Here is a 19451-nt window from a genome sequence, read left to right on the forward strand (position 1 = left end):
CATGTTCCCCTCTCCCAATGTTCCCATCTCCCATCCCGTCATTTCCCCTGTTTGTCCGGTCCTGAATTCTGATGGATCATTATTCTCCCCATCATCATCCCTAACATTCCCATCATCCTCATCCATCCCTGCACTACCTTCTCTGCCTAATCCAAGCATTTCATCTGCCATTCCTTCTCTACATTCTCTCTCCGTCAATAATCCTACCCTCCCGTCTGCATCCACCCAGTTCACTAACCCCTCCTCTCTTGCTACTGTCAATCCTACTACACCCACTCCGGCTCCTCCTACTACACCTGCCTCTGCTAATCCCTCTCCGCTCTCTCCCTTTCCCACTCCTCCCACAGCCCAGGTTCCCACCCCTTCAATTTCATATCCATATCCCGGATGTCCCACCTCCTTCCCTAATCCCTGCCCAACTAACCCACCCTCCCCAGGATCCGCCCAAAACCCTGCCCAGTTGTCTTGGCCCTACCCCTTCCCTTACCCCTTGGCCCTGCCCTATCCAAACCAAGCCTACTTCCTTTCCCAAGCCACTCCCCAGACCCCGGTCATGCCCAGTCCGGCACAGTCTGCCCCGGATGTGCCCACATCCAACATGGCCGCCACTTCTTCCCTTAACCCTAACGCAGCTTCCTTTCACGCCTCCAATATGGCGGCCCCCAGTCATCCAGCACCCCTAATGCCGGTGCTTCCCGGTGATTACTCACCCCAAGCTCATAATCCACTGGCCACTCCAGCTTCTGGGATTCCCTCATTTCCCCCGGTTCTAACACCTCAAATAGCCCCATTACTCAGAGGGGTCACGGTCACAGGTGAAGATGAGTATGAGGAGGGATCCCAGAGCTCACAGGATGCCACGGGGCCCCCACCCCGCCGTTCCCTCGATGATCCTTTCGGACATACAGGCCGGGGTTATCGGGCCCCTCCTAAATATGTAGCTTTTAATCCTACTCAGGCTAGTGCCCTGATGAAATCACTTCCTGACTTAGAAAAGCAACCTAGTTCAGATTCAAAAGACTTATTCTGCAGCATGGCGTGATTTACTGAGCATTTGTGCTATTAAAGCCGGGGATGCATACTGGCCCAGCATGGCCCGCCACCTGAGTACAGATCTACTAATAAGTGACATTGATTGCCCCTCCGGAGTAACTTTTTGTAACCAACTAAAAGAATGGGCTAAGGACAAACTTGCAGATCAGGCTGCTGGCCTTACTGATATTGTACAAGACAAAGGAGAATCAGTGGAAAGGTTTCACTGCAGACCTGGTCCTTGGCCACCCTCTAGTTGTCTTGGCCCCTCATGACATTTCTGCCATCATCAACCAAGTACAACTCAAGCATGTGTCTCCTGCAAGACACCTACGCCTCCAATGTCATCTCCTGTTACCTGACAACATTACCATACAAAGATGTCAAGTTCTCAATCCGTCCACTCTTCTCCCACTACCTGAGGGAGGTATCCACTATGGGTTTATCATGGATGAAACCTATATCTACCTTCTTGCTGGTTCAATCAAGAGAATGCATCCTGATTTATCCTTTCATGATGGACAAGCCCCTCTCTGCGAGGGACCAGGATATGCCTTCTGTACCATGTGGTATAAGCCAAACAGCACTCCTGAGCCTTGCTATGAAGATGAGCTTTATCACCTAGTTGAGGTGAAACTCACTGCCCAAGACTTTTACTGTGACTCTGAAGGCAACAGCATGGCCTTGATTCAATTACCTTCAGAGCTCAAATACTTGTACCGTCATTGGGATACTGCCATTCCACATGTCCCTGTCACCAAGTTGAAAACAAAATCATGGAATGATCTTGGGCCCATGGCAAAATTATGGGCCACCATGGATGAATCACAGCTACAGGAAAATGGCATTGTCAAATACCCAACAACTGACCATCTTGAAGCATGGCCACGCCACTTCCTGGAAAATGAATTTCAAGATCTGGTCATAGTGAATGATTATGACCCAGAGACACCTCATGACTGTTTTGAACAAACGAAAATGGAGACAATACACTTACCAACTGTACATGAGAATCCATTAACAAATCCTGATTTCACCCTGTTTGTGGACGGTTCAAGGTATGCTGATGAAGGAAAATACCACACAGGATATGCCGTAACCACAACAGATGAAGTTATCAAATCATCATCTTTACCACCAGCAATGTCTGCACAAGAAGCTGAATTACAAGCCCTGACTTCAGCATGCAAAATCTCCGAAGGAAAACGTGCCAACATCTACACGGATTCAAGATACGCTCTGGGTGTGGCACATGACTTCGGCCTAATTTGGAAAACAAGAGGATTTCTTACCACTGCCGGTACGCCAGTCAAACACAGCTCTGCAATCAAGTAACTAATGGATGCCCTCCTACTCCCTGAAGAAGTGGCCATCTTGAAAGTGAAGGCACATGGGAAGTTGGATACAGATGAAGCAAGGGGCAACCATTTGGCTGATCAGGCTGCTAAGCAAGCAGCAAGAAAATTGCAGGAAGTGGATGAAGAAGTGTCCGGACACGAAGAAATTCCTATTTTTGCCTTGCAGACTCTTCCTACTGACCTAAGAATCTTACGGGAACAGCAAGCTACAATTACCCCCGAAGAAATACAGAAGTGGAAGAAGAAGGGAGCAGTCCTAAAGGATGGAGTTTATTACAACAACTTCAGATTCTGCCTTCCTAAAAATGTATATCCAGCAGTTGTCCAATGGGCACATGGACCTGCACATCTGTCAAAAGACTTAATGGCCGCCCTCATACAAAAGTATTATGAGGCACCTGGAATCACAACATTGATCAACAGCTTCTGTAGGGCCTGTGTCATTTGTGCAAAATGCAACCCAGGAAAACCAATCAAGGTGCCCTTGAAACACCTGGCTAAGCCCATGTACCCATTCCAAAGAATTCAGATTGACCACATACAAATGCCCAAGAGTGGGCCTCATGAATATGCACTAGTAATAGTGGACATGTTCTCAGGTTGGCCAGAAGCCTACCCAGTGGCCAATATCACTGCAAAAACAACTGCAAGACGCCTACTTACAGATATTGTATGTAGATTTGGAATTCCAGAAGTCATTGAAAGTGACCAGGGCCCAGCCTTTACAGCAACAGTGACTAAAGAAATCTGGGCTGCTCTGGGGGTGACCCTAGCCTTTCACACCCCTTACCACCCACAAAGTAGTGGCAAAGTGGAACGCATGAATGGCACCCTAAAGGCCAGAATGCTTAAAATGTCACAAGAAACAAAGATGCCCTGGCCAGAAAGCTTGTCAATAGCTTTATTCAGTGTTAGGCACACACCTAGAGGGAAGCACTCACTATCCCCATATGAGATTCTATTTGGGACTGCACCCAGACTAGGTTGTTATTACCCGCAACAGTTGCAGCTTCAAACTGATGTTTTAGTAGACTATGTAACTGAACTTGCAAATGCCTTAAACAAAATACATGCCCAAGTTTTCTCTTCAATTCCAGATCCCGAATCTGATACGGGTACCCACCACCTGCTTCCCGGAGATTGGGTTCTAGTCAAGAAATTTGTGCGGAAACACACCCTGGAACCAAGATTTGACGGGCCATTCCAAGTTCTCCTGATCACTGCAACCTCCGTCAAATTGGCCGGCAGGCCACATTGGATCCACGCTTCCCATTGCAAAAAGGCTCCTGCCCCAGAGGAAGCAGATACCGCACAACCATGTACTTCTGGTACATCCTCTCCTTAATTAGCTTAATTAAGGCCCAGCAAGTAGCCATGACCAAAGATGCCAGTGGGTATACCTTCTGGTACAATTCATGTACCTGTGTGGCTACTTATACTTTTGATTACTGTGACATTGTAGAATGCCCATTCCCTACATCACAGATTCAGAATATCTATAGAGATATCCCTCATTCAAAGGACCCCTATGTTTGTGTAGTTGACAAACAATGGGGGCATAATTGTAACCATTGGGGGGCGGCGGGATGGAATGCCGGGCCTGCCTGGGGTTACAAACTAAAAAGTGCCTTATCTAAAGTAGATGACCATGGCAGATCCCTCCTCCAAAGAATGACCCTAAGGAAGCCTGGAGGAGGCACACCCATGAAGTTAATCCTAAATATTGAGCATCCCAGTCCAACAGATGCAGATCAGTATGTAATGGGAATGTATTGGAAGAAAGGTTCCTATAACAAGTTAGGGCACTTCTACCTTAAAGATATGTGCCACTCTCCAGAGTGGCAAGGGGCCACTCATATGGTCTCAAATCCATTAAAACCACACATCCAGTCCTTTAAAGACATGATGGCCATTGCAAACCCCACCTTTGAAGACACCATGGCCGCTGAAACAGGTTTTAATGATGTTAATCTATGGTTGGAATGGATGAAATATAATGCCAACAAACATAACAGAACCGCATGCTATGTGTGTGGTGGTGCCCGGCCTCACCTCGGCACCGTACCTTTAACCTTGCCAGTAGATTTAGAAGAATGTGTTTTGAGTCTTTTTGCCTACCACTACAATTTCAATAGGTCCCTCTGCAAAGCATGGGCAGTGGAATATCCTCTTTTAACCAAGGATGTCAAACCTCCAGATGGTGTTACAGTATATAAAGGTAACTACACTTGTTATGCTAATTATGATGGAATTGGTAAATTTGTGGGTAACTTCTCTAAAGGGTATTGTGCCACCTACAGAAATGTCTCCATGAACTTGTTGCAATTCCATACTAGGTCATTGGGGGATATTTACTGGTTGTGTGGGGATTTACAGCTAAGATCCAGGATGGACAAGGAATGGTGGGGGGAGTGTACTCTGGCTAAAGCCATCATGCCTATACATATTATCTCTGACACACACCCTGACACACATGAGTCCAAACACACACCAGCCAAGGTTAAGCGTGAAGCCCCAGTAAAAGGCAGTTTTGACCCTCACATTTATATTGATGCCATTGGGGTGCCTAGGGGGGTGCCCAATGAATTTAAAGCAAGAGATGAAGTTGCTGCAGGATTTGAATCACTTTTTACCATAGTTACTGCAAACAAGAATTTGAATTGGATAAATTACATTTATTACAACCAACAGCGCTTTGTTAATTACACCAGGGATGCCCTCCAGGGATTAGCCGAACAGCTGCAGGCTACATCCCAAATGTCCTTCCAGAATAGAATGGCCTTAGATATGATTCTAGCCGAAAAAGGGTGTGTATGTAAAATTTTGCCCGACACCATGACATGTTGTACTTACATCCCAGAAAACACAGGCCCTAATGGTAAAGTCATCTTAGCCATAGAAAAATTAAATGAGCTTTCTGAAGAGTTAAAAGGAAATTCTGGGATAAAAGATCCCTGGGAAAGATGGTTTGGTTGGATGACAGGATGGCAAAAAGCTTTAATGCATATTGGTATAGCAATACTAATTTCTCTTTTTATCTTTGCTCTTCTCGTTTGTTGTGTCCTCCCTTGTCTGAGAAAATTCCTACAGAAGACTGTAGACCAAGCAACACCAACTTTTGCACATCTGGCAGTTGATGACCAAGATTTTCAAGATCTCAACTCACCCTGTATACCGCTGCAAACTATCCCTTTTGTTGATAAAGTGCAAGAGTTCTAGGAAGGGACCAGTTTAGGGACAGCATCCGTCTGTGATGGGTAAAGCCTCCGTGCGGAGAAGTGGTGGACAAGCCACCATGGGCCACCCATGGGAGTGAAGCGTTCGAGAGCCATGCTGACGGATGAGTTAGCCTACTAGAGTCAGATTAAGGGACAGAATTGCACTTTGCATTAACACCTAGCTAGCGGCCACAGGGTTTCTGTGCCTTTGGGCTAACACGTCTTCTGGTATTAACAAATAAAGTTTATCTTTTAGAATCTAACATTTCATAGGGGGGACTGATGTAGAATTATTAAAAATCTTTATTAAACCTGTATTGAATTATTGTACTAACTCCATTTTAATCTCACATAACCTCACATTATGACAGACCCTCCATTTTGCCTACATTACATGACAGAATTTCCTAACAGCATTTAGTATAATGAATAGAGACTGTATTTTCTAAAAAGACATAGCTGACTCCGGAATTATTGAATCTCCTGTAATATGCAACAAAGTATAACCAAGGCCAGTGCCAAGGCCATGAGAAGCAGGCCTAATGAAATGTTCTATTCATAAAATAACCCTGCACCTGACCACGAGTCTGACATCACTAACTGCCCAAAATGACGCTCAAGCCCCCCTTCCCACCGAGTAAGCCTCATGCTGGGAGAGATGGCGCTTGAGCCATCTGTCCACACCAGTGTCCAGAACAATACCACCTCCCGGTGGGAGGACACCTATTTAACCACTTAGTTCTTGATCCAATTAATAATATTGATGGGTGGACACTGACATAGTCACTTAACATTTAATCCAATTAATGATGTTTATTTGTTATTATCTGATATTCAATGATGATGTCATTTTGGTCTTATAAGGGCTTGCAAGCCTGTTTTTTGCCAGATGCCATTACATTTTCTGAAGTTATTTTTAACCTGAACTGCATGTGTCAGTGTGAACTTACTTCTGCGTATACGCAATTTAATCATCTCAGATTTGGACAGGAACAGATAGACATTTAAACATATTTGTTTATTTCTAAATTAATCTACATCACACTCACTGCATTCACTATATATATATATATATATATATATATATATATATATATATATATATATATATACACACACACACACACACACTACACAAACACTCACTGCATTCACTATACACTCTGCATACACTATATATACATACTACACAAATACACACTGCATCCACTACACACACAGATCCCCTGTCTAAATACACTTCATCCACTACATGTGGCATGTATATTTTGTGCATTTACCGTTAGAAAGAGTTTATTTTTTCAAAATGGTAAATGTACAGAATATCGGCAAGTTATCGGCTATCGGCCTGAAAGTTCACAGCTTATCGGCATCGGTATCGGCTCTAAAAAATCAATATCGGTCGATCCCTACTGGGAGCTGGCTGACCTAAGGTGATGGCTTCTTTAGAATACCTCTTTTGTGTCTACCGCCGCCGCCTCATCTTCCTCCTCCTTCCCACGGGGCTCTCTGTTAGCTGGCCGGGAGGAAGTGACCTGAACTCACTTCCTCCCAGCAGGCCATGGGATCCCAGCCATGATCCGCAGGGATACAAAGAGAGAGGGGCCCGGCCGCGGGGGGATCATTGTGACAGGGGCCCGTCCGCGGGGAAACAGATTAGTAGGGGCCCGGCCGCGGCCCGCACAAAAATATAATGATAGGAGCCTGGCCGCGGCCAGTCAGGGAAGGGGCCTGGTGAAAAATTAAAGGGCCCGCGAGGCTCAAGGGGCAGATGCTTTGGGGCCCCCAGGAAGAAATGGGCCCGAGGCAGCAGCCCCTTTTGCCCCGCGTTAAAGACGGCCCTGCTCACAGCACAGACTGCACTGCAGCTAGAGCCCATATGCGCTCCTCTCCCTCACTGTAATGCAAGCAACACATTCTCTTCCAGTCCATTAGTCAACCTCTCTATGCACAGTTAACCTCTTCCGTGCCAGTCCCAGTCAACCAACCTCACTACCCATGTTAAATTAATCACTTTCTAATTTACTATTGTAAAATGTCAGTTTTTTATTGATGTTTTTGCCATCTGAATTTGTATATTTCCTGTCTTAATAAAGATATTGTTTAACAAAAAAAAAATTAAAAAAACAACAATTGCCAACTGCCTAAAATCCAACCCTTTCTTAGCTACAGAAATTTCTTCCTGTCCCCTTTTTGTCTGGGGAGTGTCTCACACATCGTGCATAAAATAACATATTATGAACATTTACTCAAAAATGTAGTGTAAGTACCCCAAATTTGAAACCTACAAGATACATAAAAATAAATATTAAAAAACAATAAAAACAAAGAAAAAAAAACACACAATAACCCCAAATACACACCTCAGTCCAGGGCAGTACTCAACTTTGAAATGTGTAGAGGAAGGATTTCCCAGGTAAGTGGTTTAATCTCTTAAGAGCATGCATTAGGTTCCATGCTAATGCAATGTATTATCATATATTTTAACTAAATCTCCATTATTTATGCTTTTTTTTTTTTTTTTTTTTTTTAAACAGTACAAATTTTTTTTTAATTGTGTAAGCTTTGAAGTTGCTGTTTAGTTTGTGAGTTTGAGATGCTTATATCACACATGCAGCTGCTGGCAAGGGTGACCCTTTTTGCCAACATTAGCTGGCTATTATCAGTTATTCAAAATAAGACTCCAAATGTTTCATTTCCCACCATGTGCTAACCTATTTCCTATATAACCTTTAGATCTTAGGAAAGACTCCTTAACAAGGAGTGAAATAATCAATTACAAAGTATTAAACAAAAAAATCTATACCACAGAGCATGTTGGGTAAGGACTCAAAAAAAAAAATCTATACTTAAAACCCTACTTTATTTCCAATCAATCTATAAGAAAGTCCCTGGATTTTACCAGGGTTATCCAATCAACCCCTTAGGGGTTTAAGCCCTTCACTTTGAAATATCAAAACAATGTGGAAAAAAGATCACTGCCTTAAAATAACACTGTTACAAACTGCTATTAGTAACTGGCCCTTTAAATGATAAATTGCCCTGCTTCCCTGGATTGTGGAGAAGCCCATTTGCCAGCCTCCTTCCTCATGACTATGGCCCCTGGGAGATTGTGCCCCTGAAAACTTATTAACTTTGATTGGGTGTGTATGGCCCTTTAAGAACCGTCTGGGGACATATTGTGACTTTGGTGAACAATGCCCCCTTTAAGACTATGTCCCCAGACCTGTAAAACAACTTGTCTCTGGCTTTCTCCCACTTGGTTCAGTAAATGGGGCTTACTGAACCAAGTACCACACAGGCGGACCACCCAGAAGTGGAAGTTTACCTCCCAGGCTGTGAGGTTACTGCAGGTTAATTGCCGACCGCTGGGTGGCCACAGTTCGTGCAAACGAACACGTGGCGGCGGCCATCTTTGTTCATTCGAACGAGGTCAGCGGTATGTGTAGCCAAATTCATGGAACTAAAATCGGCTACACATTTCCACGAACACCGCTGACCCTTACCTTCTCCCATACAGAATTTTCAGCTGCAGAGACTAAGTCCTGTTCGAAGATTCGAACGCATGTTCGAATGGGACTTAGTCGTTTTTCGGCATGAAATTGATCGACCGCACAGCCCAAATCTATGGAACTGTTTTAGGCAGGGAAATGTGCTTGCAGTCGGTCATAAAGGACTTCCGTCTAACTTTTGATCTACTGGATGGATTTGTCTGATTTTTGAGAGTGTTTATGTTTAAAGTGTGCTGATTAATAATATATATATTTTTTATGAAGATTGGATGTATGGTTTTAAAGTTACAGTGTATGTGTAAAAACTGTATTTTTACTGTCTGTGAGAATTATGTTAACCCATTGTGTAATATACCTTTTCATGTGACTACACTGAAGAAATGACACTCTGCTACAATGTAAAATAGTAAGTGTACAGCCTGTATAACAGTGTAAATTTGCTGACCCTTCAAAATAACTCAACACACAGCCATTAATGTCTAAACCGTTGACAACAAAAGTGAGTACATCCCTAAGTAGAAATGTCCAAATTGGGCCCAACTAGTGATTTTACCTATCTGGTGTCAGGTGACTCAGTGTTACAAGGTCTCAGGTGTGAATAGGGAGCAGGTGTGTTAAATTTGGTGTTATCACTCTCTCATACTGGTCACTGGAAGTTCAACATGGCACCTCATGGCAAAGAACTTTCCGAGGATCTGAAAAAAAGAATTGTTACTCTATATAAAGATGGCCTAGGTTATAAGAAGATTGGCCAAGTCCCTGAGACTGAGCTGCAGCACAGTGGGCATACAGCAGTTTCACAGGACAGGTTCCACTCAGAACAGGCCTCGCCATGGTCGACCAAACAAGTTGAGTGCACATGCTCAGCATCATATCCAGAGATTGTCTTTGGGAAATAAGCGTATGAGTGCTGCAGATGATGAAGGGGAGGGGGGGGTCAGCCTGTCAGTGCTCAGACAATAGACGGCACACTGCATCAAATTGGTCTGCATAGCTGTCATCCGAGAAGGAAGCCTCTTCTACAGATGATACACAAGAAAGCCGCACTCCGTTTGCTGAAGACAAGCAGACTAAGGACATGGATTACTGGAACCAAGTCCTGTGGTCCGATGAGACCAAGATAAACTTATTTGTTTTAGATGGTGAAGCGTGTGTGGAGGCAACCAGGTGAGAAATACAAAGACACGTGTGTCTTGCCTAGAGTCAAGCATGGTGGTGGGAGTGTCATGGTCTGGGCCTGCATGAGTGCTGCCGGCACCTGGGAGCTACAGTTGATTGAGGGAACCATGAATGCCAACATGTACTGTGACATACTGAAGCAGAGCATGATCCCCTCCCTTTGGAGACTAGGCCGCAGGGCAAGATTTCAACATGATAACGACCCCAAACACACCTCCAAGACAACTACTGCCTTGCCTCCTGTCTCCTAAATCATATTGAGCATCTGTGGGGCATCCTCAAACACAATAAAACCAACAAATAAAATGTTTGTGCGCGCGCTTGTCTTGCGCTCCGTAACTGGAGGTGGAAGTCCCAGCGGTGTTCACGTTGTTGAATGCCTGTTTATAGTTCCATGCACTCGACGACCAAACACCGCTGTACAAGTGGTGACCCACATGTCTGAGCTGGCCGCTCACTGTCAGTAATATGCCTGTGCTACAGATGAAGAAATCAAAACCTGGATGCAAGCGGCACTGGAGTGGGGCCGGTGGTATGGAAGTGCCCTACAAACCTGCAGTGTGAGACTGACAGCGCATAACCGGTGCTTGCCGGCGGTGTGGCCCCACTCCCCCCCCCCCCCATGGTCGGCGGGGGTTATCCCGACCTCATGGCGGCTGCCCTGGAGGCGCCGGAACCCCCGCACTCGTTTTGGGACGATCGCCTGCACTGGCAAAGGCTGTCTGGAGAACAGCCCGCCAGGAGATTTGCTAACACAGGTATGGGGGCAGGCACGGCGGAGATTCCTTTCTTTCAAGTGGAGGCGCTCAAACGCAGCTCCGACCCGGACGGCTGCTGACCTGCAGATGGGTCCCTGGGCGGCCTACTCCCTGGAGAAGCAGAGGACCCTGCACCTGGGTTTGAGGGGGGCCCGATTGTCCCTGGCGCAGAGAGCCCTGTGGGACTGGGGAATACGGACCCCCGGTATACCGGTAGCCGTGGAGAAAGTCCCACAGTCTTAAGTGTGGACCGGCGCTGGGTGAGACATGCAAGACTAGGTGCTTCATAGCGGTGACTGTGGCGCTGGGGAGGTGCAGGAGACAGTCAGCACATGGACTTTTGGAGGGGGGTCTGGTGGGCTGATCTGGACTTTGAGTGCCCACGGTACCACAGTGCGCCTCGCTGGAGGGTCAGGTCAGACCCAGGGAGCACAGATGGAGGACTGGCGACTCAAGGGTCACACGCAAGCGAACGGGAGAACAGCTCCCTTGCCTCTATACGCAGCACCTAAACCTTCGCTCGTTACGCCCATGAAGCCTATTGAAAAAATTACAGGTTACATCATATCAGATAACTTACCTTCCTATATGAACTTTTAAAGAGTCCCATACTTATAATCTGCTTTGTATAATGGACGCATACTTTCTTATTGTTCAGTTTAACAACGAACACGTTTTGTATATATTAATAGCATATATTATTGCTCACCTCATTGCAACCTATGAAGGCCTGTTTCAGTCAATGCTTGATCAACAAAAGTGCAGGACTGCTATGCTTTATTGCCTGCATCGGCGCTATTCATATGACGGTTTTAATTTTAAGCGCCAGTGTTCATGTCCCCAAGGAATTTACAGAGAATTTAGGTAACTATTTTTTGTTTGTCAATTGCAGTTATTCGCCTTATTTAGACCAAACCACTCCTGTGCAGTCAGTATTTGTATTTGGTAGTTGCATGCTTAGTCGTATGGTACCAGACAAATGGCTTCTACGATGTGATCAACAAACCCAGCACCTAAGTTTAGTCAAAGCAGGATCCAACTAATAATCGCAGGCCTAAACTTAACAGCGATCTCATAGGATACCTGCACTCCGTACCTGGTATATTTACAAGCACGCACTATATTTACCGACTAACCTATTCCTTTTGCACTCTGTCACTGAAGTAATCTTAATGATATGTACCGCTTCCATCCTATCCTGATACACCAGATGAACCAATCCATGCTGTCGGGCTCGCTTTCATTTAGCACGCAAGTGGGCAATGCAGATTTTAGGTATAACCGCGAGCACTTCCCTGCTTGATGGTACACGCAGCTTATGTCACCCTTAAGTATTCCATATCTGACTTAGTTCACTACACTGAGCCTTATTATTAGGATTTTCCTTCCAAGCTCATGTAACTTAACAAACGTTTGTGTCTATGCACTGCTGCCAATATAGGACTTCATACTTATTAAATTGAACATGAGGGGAAGGACAAAGGAGGGGAAAGAAAACAAACTACCACTGCTCAAAGAAGAAAACTGAAACAGATATAGTTTTTCATTTTGTTTAAATTATATGCACTTATATAATTATCGTACAAATGAATGTATCTTACTGCGTATGCCTGAATCTGCTATTGTAGCCTACTTGGGGGGGGAGGCTGAACGGGCATGTGCCCTCGATTAACCTTTGCTCAGGGAGTTTATAATATTAATATTCACAGCATCATCATCAGCCAATTTATAACTATTAACAGTAAAGCGTTTATTTAGTCACCGTTACATTGGAACCGTTAATTTATCCTGTTGCTTTTGACAGCTTACTGTTGTACACCACTTTTCCACAGCCGAGTTAAGCCTCTGCGCAGGCAAACGCATTTTAATTTTAATTGTTATAAATATACTGTACTTGACTATCAAAAGCATAGCCAACGCATAGATCTAGCCTAAATTAATCATATAGCTACCTACACAAGCGACTGTTTCTACTTATTATTATAAAATGTGCTTGTTCATCTTGTGCCCCGCATGTTGAGCGTGGGAAAAGATGGAGAACTGCTCTTGGGGCACCTCTTACCACCTGCCTGTGATATATATATGCACAACAAAAATAAAGAATAATAAAAAAAAAAAAGATGGCCGCCGCCACGTGTTCGTCCATACAAACGGCAAACACCCAGCTGACTACTTAGAACGCTGCGGCTGCGGTGTTGATAGGGGTCAAAAGAATCATCAAGCAACACACGACTCGGCATACGAACAGCAAAAGTCTAATTTGTTCGGTGGATTCCATACGCCAAACCAGACAAAGGAAAAGGCACGAACAAAGCATTTCCACAGTCCTGAACCAAGGTCTAATACAGAGGCCATAGTCTTGGGGCAGAAGGCTGGCTAGCAGGCCCCTCCAGAAGCCTGTGGCGAGGTTCTGTTCGCCACAATTTGAAAATCACTTTGAATGCCCAAAAATTTACACCTCAATTCTAAAACATGACAGTGGTTCTTCACTTTGTCTTACTCCAAGTGGATTAATAAATTTTTTGCTCCTGAAGATTAAATTGGTTTTGAAGCATCATTGCAATGGTTTTCCCCTCCATTTTATTCTTGATCAGAAAAAAAAAAATAATACAATTTAAAAACCCTAAACATGCACAGAAAACTCACTTGATAATAAATTTCCATGTGTTGGCGTGGAGGGCATGATCCATATTTGACACCACTGCGCATATATCCAAGACTGAATGCAGCACTGTGAAGATTATACAGATAATGACGATTATTATTTATTAATGCAGCACCCGCAGGACTTATTCTTTGTTGCTTTGTGAGTTTTTTTTTTTAGAAGAATACATATATTAACCAACATTTACTGTTGACACTTGCAAGGTTTTTAGGAACCAACAGATAAGTCAATGTATGAAGTGGTTATAATTATATTGTTTTTTGTTTAAGATTACTTGTGGAACGCCCAATATAAGACGGGGGCTTTTCATATACAGCGCTAACACGATTTTTAAGATTTTAATTGTCATACCTTTAACCCCTTAAGGACCAAACTTCTGGAATAAAAGGGAATCATGACATGTCACACATGTCATGTGTCCTTAAGGGGTTAAAGGACCACTATAAACACCCAGACCACTTCAGCTTAATGAAGTGGTCTGGGTGCCTGGTCCATCTAGGATTAACCCTTTCTGCTGTAAACATAGCAGTTTCAGAAAAAAATGCTATGTTTACCTATGGGTTAATACAGCCTCTAGTGGCTGTCTCATTGACAGACGCTAGAGGCGCTTCCGCGCTTCTCACTGTGATTTTCACAGTGAGAAGACGCCAGCGTCCATAGGAAAGCATTAAGAATGCTTTCCTATGAGACTGGCTGAATGTGCGCGCTGCTCTTGCCACGCATGCGCATTCAGCCGATGACGTCGGAAGAGGGAGGAGTGTCCCAGCGCCGAGGTAGCCCGGCACTGGAAAAAAGGTAAGGGACTAACACCTTCCTCCCTCTTCAGCGCCACGGGAGAGGGACCCTGAGGGTGGGGGCACCCTCAGGGCACTATAGTGCCAGGAAAACGAGTTTGTTTTCCTGGCACTATAGTGGTCCTTTAATTCTAATAAATGATAGGGCTTCCCTTTCATTTGCTTCTGTTTCTTCCACTTCAATGTTCCCAACCCTGTTGGTTTTGTTTCTGGAATTAACTAATTAGGGTTACTCCGTATTCTGGGAGGACGGAATATCGGAGACTTTGGTGCCGCTGCTCCCCAACCCTTGGTCACTTCCGCGGATTGGGCACCAATGGCCCAAATTTTTATTTACTTTTGGTAAAAGGAAATATAGTAAACAATCTGAATATTTCTCTGTAGAGGGTAATGGCGCCCTCTCCCACCTCCAAAATTGAACAGGTGCTGTTCCAAATTAAACTCAATGGCTGCATCTTGTACTAAATAACATCATCTCCTAAAAGCATGCCACCTTAATAAAAGGTCTTAAAGTGCTGTGAGAGTTTGGAAAGCTCACTTTGTTTGGTACCAAACCGCGAAGAGACCTGTGCACCAAGTAAATGCCCATACCCCCTCCCCCCAATAAAATTGATTGGATAAACATACCGGATGCCATGTCTGATGTCTCATTGTCGGAAATTCCTGTGGTTACAGTTGTTTTATCCAGAAGCTCCACCAACTGCTTTTGAAGGGAGACTGCTTCTTTAAAGACGGCTTGCAGGAGATCAGATACGAGATGGAGACGGCCACTGTATACAGTATCACTGTCCTGAACAGGAGAAAACATCTTACATCCAACTTGCTATAGTCCACTCTTTCTAGAGTGCATGCAATGTTATAAGCAGAAGAGAAGTGAGATTCCCAATCTAAAATCTGTATTGCATTCTTGTACCATAACCTGGCAGATTTGTGTTTGTTGTTAAACTGTGGAGTACAGATTGATGCTAATCCTATGACAGTCAGTACAATGGAAAGTTAAAAAACAAACAAAAAAAATGAATGTGCTATTGTGCTGCTTAAGGCCTAGCAGTTGACTCTGTTAAATAATTTTTAATTTGGTGTGGTACTAGGAGCAAGACCTGCGATTTGACTCTGCCCCCGTCTCCTGGTTATTTAAGTGTGGCATCACGGTGTATTTACTCGTGAGTAAAAATAGGTCTGTATTGCTTAATTACCTCCATATATTTGGATGGTCCAAAAAAAAAAAAAAAAAAACAGTGAATGCAATATAACAATACAAGTATAATGGAACTGACAATGGGAGTGGGTAATAAATCAGTGAAATAAATCACTAAAGGCAGGGCTGCATCACATACAGGAGAGCGACTTGTATGACTAAACTAGAAAAATATATATCTGGTATGTGAGCGCTCCAATAAATAGTAAACAAATAATAATAAAATAGTGACCACTATAGCATAGACACCACAATAACCGCCAATTTAGAAATCAATATAGGAACTGGCAGAAATACTGGGTTAATCCACTTGGATAGATATACTATATCCATATACAACGTGTATATAAAACATAATTTATTATATGTAAAAATAAACCATAATTGATACAGTAAAATAGGTCATATCAGAGAACACATCAAATGTCCAGATCAAATATCTGTAAGGTGGATGGTATGGGGCCCCTTTACACCAATCAGATGATGTCCGGAGTTGGGGATGTGCACATAAAAAATATATATGAAGATGGTAAATTCAAATGTAAAAAATAAAATAAATATATTTCCCAGAGAAAATAATGTTGTAAATAATACCCAGATGTGTGCACCGTCTCAGGTGGAGGGAGCTCATAAACCTAACCAAAGTACCGGGTCGGGACTAAGGGGGTTGCAATCGGGATATCCCCAAGAGTAAATCAATGTATGCAAGATATTCCAGGGGTCAACCGTAGCAGCTTACCCTATTCGTCCAACCTTCGGACCCGGTGAAAAAACCAAGTCGGTGGTGTAGTGAAAAAAGCTACCAGGACGTGCTGGTAGCTTTTTTCACTACACCGCCGACTTGGTTTTTTTACCGGGTCCTTCACTTACGGTCCGGTCTTGATTTTTGGCTGCTGGCCTGGCGGGAACGGCATCATCTGCTGTTTGGAGTTGACGTGCTCCCTTTACCTGGTCCGAAGGTTGGACGAATAGGGTAAGCTGCTACGGTTGACCCCTGGAATATCTTGCATACATTGATTTACTCTTGGGGATATCCCGATAGCCGTTATTCGTTCCACGAGTTTGAGGTCGAGGTCCCGCTGCCTATTAACGCACTTGAAAACATGACCGCCATCTCAAGCCCAGGACAAAAGACACGAACAGACTTTATAATGAGGAAACTAAGCATACCGTTCGTGAGTTCTGAGCGCTCTTCGATTAACTGTTTCGCTCAGACCGGGGCTACATAATGAATGGTAGAATTCACTAATTATATATGAAACTGTTACAGTTATGTATTTTTATCCTGTTTTGTATGTTGCAAGAAAACGTGGTATTTTGGGCGCTTGGAGATAATTGTATTGCCATATCCGTTGGACTCATTATCTCCAAGCAGGGCGGTAACAATATCAAAAGATACATTGTGTTCTGATTGGTTAACTACTTGTATTGTCCCTGTACCCCATCAGGTCCAGAGGCTGCTGTCCCTGGACCTGAGATTTTGCATAAATAGTGATACCTGTGTGCCATTAAAGCCAGTTCTTGCTTGACCTTCACATCGCAGCCTCGACTCGTTTTGTGGGCAAAAGCGTATCCTAGCTGTACCATAGCTAGTGTGATTGTTCTACACTTACAGGATTCTTATGGTCTACTAGCTGAAGCGACTCCTCTCTCTCTCTCATCGGGGATCCAGACTATCCAAGCGGTCCAGCTTCCAGCCAGCCTGGGAGTAACCGTAACACCTACAACACGAGACTAGGCTGCAAGTTGAGGGTAAGAAGGTCTGACAGTTTAATGGCACAGGCTGGTTTGCTATACAATTCCTCAGGCCAGGGGAACACCCCCTGGACCTGATGGAGCACCGAATTACAAGATGTACAAACCAATCAAAACAGTAATTAACCCCTTGCCGACCGTGGACGGAAATTTTCCGTCAACTTTGTCCTTCAGTTAAGGACCGTTGACTGAAAATTTCCGTCATTTAACCCTAGATCGCCGCGATCGCAGGGTTAACGGTGCTCCGGTCTGCCTCTGTATTAAAGGCAGACCGGGAGCACTCGATCGGGCTGCCCCAGCACCGGTGCTCGCTCTGACAGGCTGTCAGAGCGAGCACATGTGCTCCATATACTCACCTTCCGCCTCCCTGCACTTCCGGGTTCTGTGTGAAGTGCAGGGAGACGGATCAGTGCTGCTGATCTTCTCCCGGTGTAAAAAAAATAAAATAAAGTTAAATCCCAACCCCCCTTTCCCCTGCTTTAATAAAATTAACCCCTTCCCTGACAATTGATCACTGACTACAGTGATCAATTGGCAGGGTATACATTTTAATGTCATCTGAGAGTTAATTATTATTTTTTTTTAACCCTCAGGGGTTAAATTAATTTTATTAATTAATTTAAATATTAAAAAAAATATTTATTTAGCTAGCTGGGATGGGTGAAAGTTAGTGGGGAATTTCTAACTAAGGGTTAACGTTAAAAAAAGTTTCAAAATAAGCTTTAAAAAGGTAAAAAAAAAAATGTTTTAGTAACGTTTAAGTAAAAAAAAACCAAAAAAAAAACACCCCCCCCTTTACCCAGTCTAAATAAAAATTAACCCCATTCCCTGAAAGTTGATCACTGCCTACAGTGATCAAAATACAGATCACAGTATTATACTGTGATTTCATTTTTTTTTAACCCCTGAGGATTAACTTGTATTTATTTATTTAACCCTCAGGGGTTCAATTTATTTAATTAATTTAAATATTTTACAATTATATATTTTGCTAGCTGGGGTGAGTGGGAGTTATGGGAAAATGGGGAATTTACTGTTAGTGCTGCTTACTGCTAGTTAGGGGTTAACAGTAAAAGAAAAGTTTAGAAAAAAATTTAAAAGTGTAAAAAAAGTGAAGTGTAAAACATTTAATAAGTAAAAAAAAAGTTTCAAAACGGGTTTTACAAAGTAACAAAATACATTAAAAAATGCTCATTACCACTACACTTGGTACAAGCTAGCGGAAAAATGATCCCACGCGAAGGTTCAAAATATGCCTTTTGAATTGCCCTGGGATGTCTTCTTTAAGAAATGGTATGCCTTTATGGTGTAATTGAATTATATAGCCTTGTAAAATACTCTGAATTTTTACGCTGTGTCCATGTCCCATTTTAAAGTTTGCAAAAAAACTGGAATGGCTGTGTCTCAAATGTGCCCTTCAATGTCCACATATACCTGGCAAAGGTACATATGGGGGTATTTGCTGTACTCAGCCGACATAGCTGAGCAACATATGAAGTAGTATACAGTCGTAGTACACATAAGGTTTGCAAAATATACTGCGCAAACTCACTGTGTGTGTGTGTGTGTGTGTGTGTCAAAAAGGCAGAAAAAATGCTTATTACCACTACATTTGGTACAAGCTAGCGGAAAAATGATCCCACGCTAAGGTTCAAAATAGGCCTTTTGAAATACCCTGGGATGTGTTCTTTAAGAAATGGTATGTCTTTATAGTGTAATTGTAATATATAGCCTGCTCAAGTGCTCAAAAGTGGGACACGGACTCATCAAAACCCTCCATGAAAAATCACACTTAAAAACCTTAACTTGTTACATCTCTTTTACAGCAGTGTAACTTCACAAAATAGTATCTAGGTCATACATTGGGCATATTGTTTTACTCAGAAGACTTAGCTGAGCATAATTTGGGGGGTTTGAACTTAGTGGCACATATGAAATGTACAAAATGCCCAGCAAAAATGTAATCCGTATGTAAAAAATGC

The 19451-nt window shown here is 43.4% G+C and overlaps 1 protein-coding gene across 1 annotated transcript in view; it reads right to left on the minus strand.

Annotated features, from left to right (window-relative positions):
• Positions 1-19451, minus strand: part of FIRRM (FIGNL1 interacting regulator of recombination and mitosis) — a 195049-nt gene that overhangs the window by 119262 nt on the left and 56336 nt on the right. The window contains exons 6-7 of the mRNA XM_063426979.1: positions 15144-15306; positions 13704-13788 (exon numbers count right to left, since the gene is read on the minus strand). Coding sequence (XP_063283049.1) covers positions 13704-13788; positions 15144-15306 — 248 coding nt within the window. The remainder of the gene's footprint in view (positions 1-13703; positions 13789-15143; positions 15307-19451) is intronic.

This window comes from Pelobates fuscus, chromosome 7, assembly GCF_036172605.1.
Source record: "Pelobates fuscus isolate aPelFus1 chromosome 7, aPelFus1.pri, whole genome shotgun sequence".
NCBI classification, from domain to species: domain Eukaryota; kingdom Metazoa; phylum Chordata; class Amphibia; order Anura; family Pelobatidae; genus Pelobates; species Pelobates fuscus.